At 40.8% G+C, this 11,077-nt stretch overlaps 1 protein-coding gene across 1 annotated transcript; it reads left to right on the top strand.

The window, feature by feature from the left end:
- Nucleotides 1–2,495: 2,495 nt before the first annotated feature.
- Nucleotides 2,496–10,343, top strand: LOC121528030 (proton channel OTOP3-like). Its single transcript, XM_041815135.1, has 4 exons — nucleotides 2,496–2,835; nucleotides 6,629–7,305; nucleotides 7,784–7,951; nucleotides 10,152–10,343. The coding sequence occupies exons 1-4, from the start codon at nucleotides 2,496–2,498 to the stop codon at nucleotides 10,341–10,343; spliced, it is 1,377 nt and encodes a 458-aa protein (XP_041671069.1).
- The last annotated feature ends 734 nt before the right edge of the window (nucleotides 10,344–11,077 follow it).

The raw sequence follows: 11,077 nt of genomic DNA, 5'->3' as shown, positions 1-11,077 counted from the left end.
CTAAGTAACGCGTTACAGTAACTCTGTTACTTTTTATCCTAACTAGTAGTGTAACGCCGTTACATTTTCTGAGAATTTAAATCACTCGTTACTCGTTACTTCTACAGCTGACAACTCTGTGATGAAGGTTAGAAACATCGGGTTCAGCGGATGATGGGACCATAAGCTCACCAGCATCCTGTGACAGAGAATAGCCTCTGCAGAAACACAAACAAACACACACATCATGGCTGAGTACTCGAGTGTGAGCTCTCTGTCTTGGAAATACAAGCATTACTTTTCCCTTCTCGGGATGAAAATAGAACAGGGAAGTAAACTTGTCCACCACCAAGAACAGTTATTCCAACCTCACAAAGTACCGAGTTTAACACACGCTTCAGCTGAACTAGTTTCCAGAGAGCCGGACGCTACAAACACCGCTAACCCAGGTAGAGCTCACGTTAGCCCGGCAGACCAAGGAGGAGCCACTCCATGCAAACAACCACGACTTGATTAAATCACCGCCAGCTGCAGAGTGTCACCAAGGAAGCAAGAAACAGACTGATAGCAAGGTATGTTGTTGAAGACATGCTTCTGATATCAGCTGTAGAGTCTGCTGCCTTCAGAGAAATAATGAGAAAAAAAAACAGATAAGACAAGAGAGAACCATCATGCAGAAAAACATTTAGAGAGCGGCTGGGATTTAATCTTTACTTTGTCAGTAGAGTATATCTATTTTAGACTTCCTAAACAGTGTAAAAATGCTTTAACACTGTCAGATATTGAGAAAACTTTCCATTGTGTTCTATTGTTTCTCCACTTTCCAACATAATAACAGAGGTGTCAAGTAACTAAGTACAAATACTTTGTTACCCTACTTTAGTAGAAATTTTGGGTATCTATTCTTTACTTGAATAATTATTTTTCAGCCAACTTTTTACTTCTACTCCTTAAATTTTCACGCAATTATCTGTTCTTTCTACTCCTTACATTTTAAAAATAGCCTTGTTACTCCTATTTCATTTCAGCTTTTTTTCATTCCGACTTGTCATCGTTCAAAAAAGCACAGAAAAAAACCCTAAAAAGCTATCCAGATAAATCTCGCCATCCGAGTGAATTTGATTGTGGTTGGATGAGCAGTATAAACATAATACCATTCTGACACGCTATTGGTTTGTGCGCGATCCATCGCACCTGTGCACATGACACAAATCACGTCGCACTCCAGCAAGGAAATAGCAGACGTATGTAGCCTAGTACATACTGCCTAGTACATAATGCTTCAATCCTCATTCTTGTACACATCAAATTAATTTATGTTGTTGTGGCAGTGTGAGAGGAAATTTCTCTAATGTCATATAACATTGTAGCCGTTATTATTATGTTGGAAAGTGGAGAAACAATAGAACACAGCAGAAATGTTTCTCAAGTTTTGACAGTGTTAAAGCATTTTTACACTGTTTAAGAAGTCTAAAATAGATACTCTACTGACAGAGTAAAGATTAAATCTCAGCCACTCTCTAAATGTGCTTCTGCATGACAGTTCTCTCTTGTCCTATCTGCTTTTTTTTCTCATAATTTCTCTGAAGGCAGTGGACTTTACGGCTAATATCAGAAGCGTGTCTTCGACAACATACCTTGCTATCAGTCTGTTTTGTTCTTCCTTGGTGATACTGCAGCTGGCGATGATTTAATCAAGTCGTGGTTGTTTGCATGGAATGGCTCCTCCTTGGTCTGCAGGGCTAACGTGAGCTATACCTGGGTTAGCGGTGTTTGTAGCGTCCGGCTCTCTGGAAACTAGTTCAGCTGAAGCGTGTGCTAAACTCTGTACTTTGTGAGGTTGGAATAACCGTTCTTGGTGGTCCTGTCATGTCGTCTATCGAACCAGATGTTTTCTAACCTTCATCACAGAGTTGTCAGCTGTAAAAGAAACAAGTAACAAGTCATTTAAATTCTCAGTAATTGTAACGGCGTTAATGATTTAAAAAAAGAAATGCGTTACACTACTAGATACCATAAACAGTACCGGAGTTACTGTAAGGCGTTGCTTAACGTGTCCCTCCCAACACTGCAAAAGGGGACATGAGTTCAAACCTCTGGCTGTGTTTTGTTATTTCTGAGGCGTTAGTTATAACGTGCCTTTAAGAATTTTATTTGGTTTAGCCTCAGCTCCAGCATGTTCTCGTCCAACCACTTCTCAGAAAACACTCACATGTCTCTCAATCATATAGTCCCCGGTTTGAATCAGGTAAACATGAAAGGTAAACAGGGCACTTGTTGCTTTGCTGTGAAAGGGATGTCTTTAATGCATGATTGAGGCCACACCTAAAACAGAATTGGAAGGTAGATGTGAGAACCATTCAGATTCATGCCAGCACATGTCGAGATGTAGGATGTAAGTAATAAAGAGATAGATGCTCTACTAATCTTGACAGAATGTCAAGACGTGAAGGTGCATAAGAGAGGAGCTGATAACTGAATGCAAGAGAGATAAGAGCAAAGTAGGAGAATAAAGGATGAATATGGAGTCCGATACAGACATGGATTCACCTGCTGAATATGCAGGGAAGAGCTTAGATCAGAAGACCAAGGATCTTGATTCTGATTCAGTTGAGCGCCCAGTTTCCATTACGAGGCGTCTGTGCTCCGGTCTGCTGGGTCTGATTGTGCTGCTGCTGGGGGTCGCTCTGGTGGTCGGACATGCTGCAGGCCTTATTAAGCAGGAGCCACATGTGTTCATGCTGGTGCTGATTGGGGTCTGCATGCTCTGGATGCTGTGGTACCTGCTGTGGGTTCGGACACGGCCCAGCTTCTCACCACCCAGGGATCACTACGCTGTGAAAGCCCATGTCACCAGTAAGCTCCAGTGTTATCATCACTCTAACATAAGATGATGAGTTTACCCATGTTTGTTTCTAAACTGACATTGTGGATGTTAATATTGCCATTTAGTTTCAGCTGGTCTCAGCTCCAACTCTGCCTGTTTCTCTGAAGTTAATTTAGTCTACATTTCCAATATGGTGGTAACTATTGTTGGGCCTCAAAATGCCTCTTCAATGACCAATAGGTGATGTCACAGAGACAGTGTCCACAGTTAATATCTGCAGGTTTAGAATATGAAGAATTAACCATTTTAGTAACCATAAAAAGCTGCCTATTGCCAGTCAACAACCATTTGAAAAAGCTTTAGTCTTATTCAGATGGTGCATTGGAGTCAACATCAGAGCCAATAAACAACAAATGTCTGTTTTGTCTTCCTCAGTCGTCATCAATATCTTTGCTCTCTTCTGTCTGCTGCTGCAAGTCTGCAGGATGGGATATTTCATCAGTACAAGGGAGTGTAAACCTGTTGTTCTAGTGCTGTCACCATTCATCGAGACTCCTTTTATTGCTCTGCAGGTATTTATACACTCACCTTAAAGAGTCAACCGTTCACAGAACCCTGAAAACAACTTTGGCCTTCATGAAGTCAAGCCTTATATTAGTTTTAAGTCTAAATATCATCATTTGGATAGGGTTATTACTTTTCTAGTTTATAGATTCAGATCACATTTGAGTGTCTGGTATGAATGGGGTCCAAAAATTGAAATCTTACTCTGCAACTTTTTAAAATTTACAATATGAAATTAAAGCTGAAAGCAGCGATAAAGGGCCTTTGTACCACAGTGCATGTCAGGGTGTTGCAACCGCTGGCGTTGGCAGGCCATGCAGTGTGCTGCAGCAGCAGAAAAGCCGTGTTCATCCTCTCAGACTGTCATTTAATGTCAAATGATAGGCACATTGCACATTGTATGAAAGGTAGTACTATCTGTCAACAGTAGGTGACAGTATGACTAAGAAAAATGCTGACATGTAAAAGTGATCATGCCAGGACTGAACTCTATCATGTAGAATAAAAAGATTGGACATTTTCTGGAACAGAAGTTAAGGGCTTATTGGAGAAGTTTGACATTTTAATGAGTAGATGGGCAGACCCTGATCATTCATGTGAAATTTACAGAAAATTTTGTGTTTCATTTTAGGGTTACCACAACTTCATATCAAATGGCGAGACACCAAAACAAAAGCCCAGCATAAGTAGAGGAATAAAGAAGTTGCCTAATTGTGTGACTTCCTGCTTCCAGTAGATGGCACTTTAATAAAATATTTGCATGGGGGTGTGTTCAATCTGATACTGTGGTATTGGCTAAAAATGTAGAAGAACTCAGAATAATACAAAAGTAATAATATTATCTGTAAAGCATTATTTTGAAATTGCGTTAACACTGGTGGACTTCCTGCTGGAAATTTGGCATGGGCCCAAAAGGTTTTTTGTATGTGGTGTTATGGTGCAAATGCAGGTCAAAAATCTTTAACCCAAGTGTAATGTGTGCAGGGGCTGAATTTTAGAACATTAAAAAAAAACAAAACAGAAATAATACGGTGAAAATAACCAAATGAATGATTTCGGTGCATACTCAAAGTATATGCAAAAATAAGTTGCTTTTTCAGGATATGTCTGCTTATTTTTTTTCTTTTGTAGACATATTTCCTGTGGTGTCACTCCAAAGACTGCATGCAAACATACAAGAGAATGACCAGGTGCACAACTCTAAATATGATCTATAATTTTTACATCTAGTCTGTGGTTTATTCTCGACAAAAAAAAGAAGATTACTTTCATTTCCTGTTCCAACTGATTTGTTTGAAGATGTGTCAATCTGCATGCTGTATTTGTTGCAGGATTGGTCTGGTTGTGATCATATCGGCCAACCTGCTGCTGTGGCTGTCTTCAGTGATGGAGGATGATATTCTTGATGAGATCATGTCTGAAAAAAATTCCAGTCTACCTTTCCCCAGCACAAACTCATCAGACAAAGAAGATCTAGAAAGTTTGGAATTATCTAATTTCAAAGGTAATTCCAGAAACTTTAAACTGGGTTTTAATAAGGGTGGTTGTACACTAGAAAATTCCAGGCCTGATTTTGGGCCCTCACAAGAGGAAGCGCCAAGCACTGAGATATGGCCATTGCCAAAACTGTATTTTCCACTCAGCTGCTCCTGTTGACATGAACAAGGAGCAAGGGAAAGGGGGGATGACAAGGTATCAGGATTGTCTGACAGGGTATTTTCATCATTCCTTGCTCAATAGAGCTTGGTATCTCATATTATATTAATTGTCCAACTGTCCATTATTCAATCAGTGGATCTAGATTCAAGAGCAGGCCCAAGATTTCAAGTCAAGGAACTAGTGAGACATTTGCAGGCCGAACCTGATGAACGGCAGGCCCCAAATGATTAAGTCCAGGTCTTGGTAAGACATTTGCAAACCAAACTCTACCAAAGGCAGACCCCAGAGTAGCAATTTCAACAACAAGGACTAAACTTTTAATAGGACCCAAGGGTTTGGAGACTCAACCCTGAGGACAAAAAACAGGGGTGCCAAGAGAAGAATCTCCACAAAATCTCAGATGGAACAAGACCACAGAACAAATCTATATGGACCATGACAAGGAACATCCCAGACGGACCAGGGATTATCTCAGAAAGATCAAGAACAGCAAACATCGCAGGTTGACCAGGACTACAAAGCTCCTAAATGCGCTAAAACCAGACAAGCCCAGATAGATCAAGACCATGGAACATCCCAGATGGGCAGTAGAACATCAAAGATAGACCAAAACTAAGGAATATCCTAGATAGACCAAGACCAAGGAACATCCTAAATGGGCCAAGACAGTGGAACAAATCTAAATGGGCCATGACTGAGTAACATCACATCTAGAGTGTAGCACATCTCAGAAATAAAAAGAACAGGGAACATCCCAGATGGACCAAAAACAAGGAACACCCCAGATGGACTTAAACCAAGGGAAATCCTAGATTGACAAAGACCAAGGAACACACCAGATAGACCAGGACCGCTGAACATCCCAAAAGGACTAAGATTATGGCACATTCCTGATGGATCAAGACAAAGGAACATCCTTTGTGGGCCAAAACCCGGGAACACCCAAGTTGGATAAAGACAAAAATATTTCAGAGAGACCAAAACCATGGAACTTCCTAGATCGGCTGAGACCAAAGAACATTGCAGCTGGACCAAGACCAAGGAACATCACAGATGAACCAAGCCCAGGGAACATTGTTAGTGGGACAAAATCATGGCAATTCCAGATGGATTAAGACCAAGTTACATCTTTGATGGAGCAATACCAAGGAACAGCCTAGATGGACCAATACCAAGGAACATCCTAGATAGACCAATACCAAGGAACATCCTAGATAGACCAATACCAAGGAACATCCTAAATAGACCAATACCAAGGAACATCCTAGATGGACCAGTACCAAGAAAAAGCCTCAGTGGGCCAAGACCAAGTAACATCCTAGATGGACCAATACCAAGGAACACCTGAAACAACTGTTTCTCGGTTGGCTGGGGTTTAGTTTTGCTATAACTCCAGAACATTGCTGCCAATACAAGCACTGTGGCAGACCTTAGGCAGGCATTTTATTGCATAATGAATGATAATGCAGCATTTAAACTCAAATGAAGCAACTTCAATTCCACCCATCAGTCTTTTATACCTATATCATGTAAAATAATTGCTGCTAGGTGAATTGTTAAAAACACGAGGCATGTAGTCACATTTTCTTTGCCTTCTAGGAACTGAAAATGCGACTTGCCATTGCACAGGGAGCGCAGCCTGCACCGTCTTCAAGAAAGTCTTTGAAGTCCTTAATCCCTTCATCAAGGAGTATCATGTGATGGCAAGCAGCATGATCTACATTATGTGGACGAATGTTGGCCGCAAGATGAATCCAGGTGACCACAACACCCCTTATAAGCTGACTGCTCACCGGTTGTCTGACTGCAGGATCTTTTGCAGCCGCGTATTTGGGGGCCTGGTCCTCCTGGTGGGAGCCACTTTCTTCATTCTCTACCAGATCTTCGAGGGTATGCCCAACCTAAGCTCCATCGCTATCCTCCTATTCTACAGCTACCACATAGCCACCCTACCCCTCATGTTTCTGTACAGCCTGGCTGGGATGCTTTTTCACAGACGGGAACGCAGGGTGAGGAAAGGAAAGTGCACCTGCAACTGGACTTGCAGCAAGAATGTGCTCCTCCTGCTGGGAGCATCTCTCGGTCAGCTCACCCTGTCCTGCTCTTCTCTGCTGACGGCCTTCTCTGTGGGGATTGAAGAGGTTGAGGAGGGCCTGGACTTGTCCTACTCCATCCTCAGCCTGCTGGAAATCATCCTGCAGAATATCTTCATCCTCGTAGGACTTCACAAACATCCGAGTCACCTCACCAAGAAGAAAAAGAAGAAGCGGAGCAAGGTACGACATTATACAAGTGTTTCATTAGCATGCAGCCTTACTCTTTCTGAAACTAAAATTTAGGGCCAGTAGGATCCCAATATTTAAAATCACAATGTAATTAATGGCTGATATTTGTGCCAATGTTTTTTCATTGCTTCTTTTGGTGCAAGACTCCAACTCAAAATATTTTTTGTCACTCATTTCAGCAAGTGAAACCCATATCCTATACAGACTCATTACATGTAGAATGAAATATTTCAAGCCTTAATTTCTTGAAATTTTGATGATTATGGCTTACAGAAAACCCAAAATTCAGTGTCTCCGAAAATTAGAATATAATAATAATTTAGGAACAATAATGCTCAAAAATTTGGGCTACAGGTTATGGCTCTTACATCCTTCATTCATTTAAATTTTGCATATTTTTATTTAATTTACTTATTTTTACCTCACCAGGCATTAACCATACATGTTTATATGATAATCTGTCTTACAGGAAAAGAAGCAGAAGAAGGATGACAGGATACAAGAAAAGAAGAAAAAAGAGATGTCACTGCTGGAGGAAAAGACACCAGCTTCTGCCAAAGAGCATGATGGGAAAACACCCTTGAAGAAAAAGGCGCTTAAAGAAATCTACACTTTCCTCATCATCTCTAATGTCATGGTAATGTTACGTATATGTATAATCAAGGGTGGAAAGAAATTATTCAAATTTACTCAAAAAAATGTTTTTTTCAGTAGTTCTAATCCTCTCCTGTATATAAAACAACAGTCATTTTATTTACCCTACTTGAAGTGATATTTCAATATTTTTTAGGTTAGGCGGAATGAGGTACGTAGCAGTAGAAACACAACCGGGTACTGTCCTTATTTATATGGAATTTATTGTTAGTAGTTACTTCAATGTGGGCTATACGGCAGCACAGACTGGCATTGACTGGCGTTCCTACATCAGAGCTAACAGCTAGTGCAGCAGCAGGCCCTGGATATACCAGACAAGCCTACCGTAATATTCTAAAACTCATACCAAAACAGACTAACCTGACACGCCAGGTGGGTTTGTTTCACACATCCATCTGGGAAAGCTTCAATAGGAAACATTTGAGAAAAGGCAGAGGCTTTGAAAAAAAACTCGGAGTATGATTGGGTGAACGTTCTGTCTGTCTCATCTCTACGGGCCAATCGGAGCAACAAAACACGTGACGTAGCCGCTATCACTTCATTAGCAGGCCTGGTATATAACCTTTTACAACAACTAACCCTTTCCCTGTAACTATCACACACTCATGCTGAAGCAGGTCTGCAGAAGAGTGAAAACACCTTTTCTGTCACAGAAAGCTTTCAGTGTTTCTCTCTGTGCTTGTTTAGTAAAGAAATGTAATTCAGTTTTGACAAAAGTGGAGCTGTGGCTAATTCTGAGCTCCACTAGCAGACATTGTATACATGCATTCACAAAAGAAACCCTTTCCTTTTTACTCATTTATTCAGACAAATGTATTTCAAATAACTTAAACAATAGAAACAACAAAATAAATACAATAGATTATCTAAATTATCTTTTTTACTTTGATACAAATATTTTAATTTATTTCAATGCAACAATGGTTCAGAGGTCTTTGTGATTTTGGTGTCAGGGGGCTATTTCTCCACCTTTTCAACTTCACAGACTAGCTTATCTTTAAAACTCAATTTAGTTTTTTGGTGGGATTGATTTTGGCATCTCTGGGTAAATCTTAGTCCAAATTTCAGCTGGTTTCTGGAGGGGTGCATGTCCAAAAGCACCACTCCATTGGAAACTGTTCTGATTCCCTTGATATCAGCTTCATGCTTCATAGTTGCAGTTTCCACCGCTGACGCCGTCGTGGTCTGCAGAATGCATTCAGTTTCACTGGGTTTTCTTGTCAATGGGTCACCCTGGATTGGACTTCCCATGCCAAATTTTGTCATATTCGTTTCTCTCCAGAGGACAATTGTTGCTTCAGTGCCATCAAAAGTTAGATATATGTCCCCAACAGGGCTGTAGCCTCCATTGGGCTCTTTATGTCTTCTGATTGGATCCATCCGGCTTACGAATTCATGACCTGTGCCAAAATATCCTGGATGTGTTGGACCTTTTTGAGGTGACATTTCTGGACTCTGGTTTTACTAATATTTTGCTCTCCTCTTCCAGAGTTGTTGCAGTCATAGACTGCTTAGTTTTTGCGTAAGAAGTGTACGCTTTTTTCCGTACTTATACTGTCTGTAATTTCGTATTACTTCGCATTTGCCTGTCTCTATCAATTCTCCTGTTTCATTGGAAACAACAAACTTTATAACGGATATGCCATCGCTAATAGCCACCAGTTTATTGTGGTGGATTTTGACTGGAGTAGCCACATCTTCCTCCTCTGTGAATCTCCATTTATTTACTTCCACAGTTGTAGTGACTGCCATCACCTTTTAACTGTAAGAGGCTCGTCTTTTTCAGATATAATTTTGGAGAAGGCCATCCTTTTTTGTCATTTTGGGGAATGCGTTTTGGGAAATGTTAGGGGCAACCTGTGCAAAAATGGGCCACAAAACAATGTTAGCCCAAACGTATGCACTTTCAAAAATCTTTGCAGCATTTTCACTATTTTTCAGTGCAGGCCTTGGCTACCATCACGTGCTCTTGCATTGCAAACAGAGCTAGTCAACACTATTGCTGCATACCTCATGTGACTCAACTTCAAAAATACTGAAATATCCCTTTTAGTAATCAAGGTAACTTTACTTTTCCTTGAGTACAGCGGTCTTTTACTCTTTCCACCCTTGTAAACATTACACAGAAATATGTCATTACTTGTCGTGTTCATTTCTACCATTCATTTTTGCTCTTGTTGCAGCTGTGGGTCATCCCAGAGTTCGGGGTCCACCCCCAGTTTGAGAACGGCATTGGAAGACAGTATTTTGGCATTCTCATCTGGTTTGTTCTAGTGATTCTGTGCCAACCGCTCAGCCTTTTCTACAGGATGCACTCAACAGGCCTTCTGACCGAAATACTCCACACTGTGAGATGGGAAACGAAGAATATGTGACTGTTGGATTGGAAAAAGGACACACAGAAGGGTCAGGAGTTTGTGGATACCCTGTGAGTCTTTGGTTGGATACTTTTATGTATGTAAATTGTGGTCAATATAATTTGGCCTTTTTTTGACAGAAAATACCAAAAAACCTCTTTAATGCCAAAGGGAAAACAGATTTCTACAAAAATAATGTCAATTAAATAAAAATATGTAATGTAAAAAAGTGACAGCATAAACATTCATTCCTTCAAGTCACCTTTGGCTGCAATCACAGCACTGAGTCTGTGTGGATCAACCTCAATCAGGCTCAGACATCTGACCACTGCAATTTTACTCCATTCTTCTTTGCTTAATTGTTTAAGCTCTGTCAGGATGCACAGGGATCATCCGTGAACAGCCCTTTTCCAGTCACAAATTTGCTATTAGATTGAGGTCTGGGCTTTGACTTGGCCACTCCAGAATATTCCCTTTGTTGTCTTTAAACCATTTCTGTGTAGCTTTCTCTGAATGCTTCGGTTCATTGTCTTACTAGAAAATAAATCTCCCAAGCTGTAGTTCTCTTGCAGGCTGAATAAGATTGTCCTGCAGGATTTTCCTATATTCATTTGACCCTCTACTTTTACAAGCCTTCCAGGGCCGGCTGTCAAGAAGCACCCCCACAGTATGGTGCTGCCACCGCTGTGCTTCACAGTGGGGATGGTGTGTTTGTGATGATAAGCAGTGTTTGGCATCTTGTCTGATAGCCA

The sequence above is a fragment of the Cheilinus undulatus genome, linkage group 20 (genome assembly GCF_018320785.1).
Source record: "Cheilinus undulatus linkage group 20, ASM1832078v1, whole genome shotgun sequence".
In the NCBI taxonomy this organism is placed as follows: Eukaryota; Metazoa; Chordata; class Actinopteri; order Labriformes; family Labridae; genus Cheilinus; species Cheilinus undulatus.
Note: the sequence above shows the minus strand (reverse complement) of the source record. Positions and strands in the feature narration are given on the sequence as shown.

Excerpts from the sequence above, each read along its gene's own strand:
- LOC121528030 (XM_041815135.1), top strand. The coding sequence starts at position 2,496 with ATGAATATGGAGTCCGATACAGACATGGATTCACCTGCTGAATATGCA. Across the intron at positions 2,836-6,628 it reads TGTGAAAGCCCATGTCACCA|GAACTGAAAATGCGACTTGC; the intron begins GTAAGCTCCAGT and ends TTTGCCTTCTAG. Across the intron at positions 7,952-10,151 it reads TCATCATCTCTAATGTCATG|CTGTGGGTCATCCCAGAGTT; the intron begins GTAATGTTACGT and ends CTCTTGTTGCAG.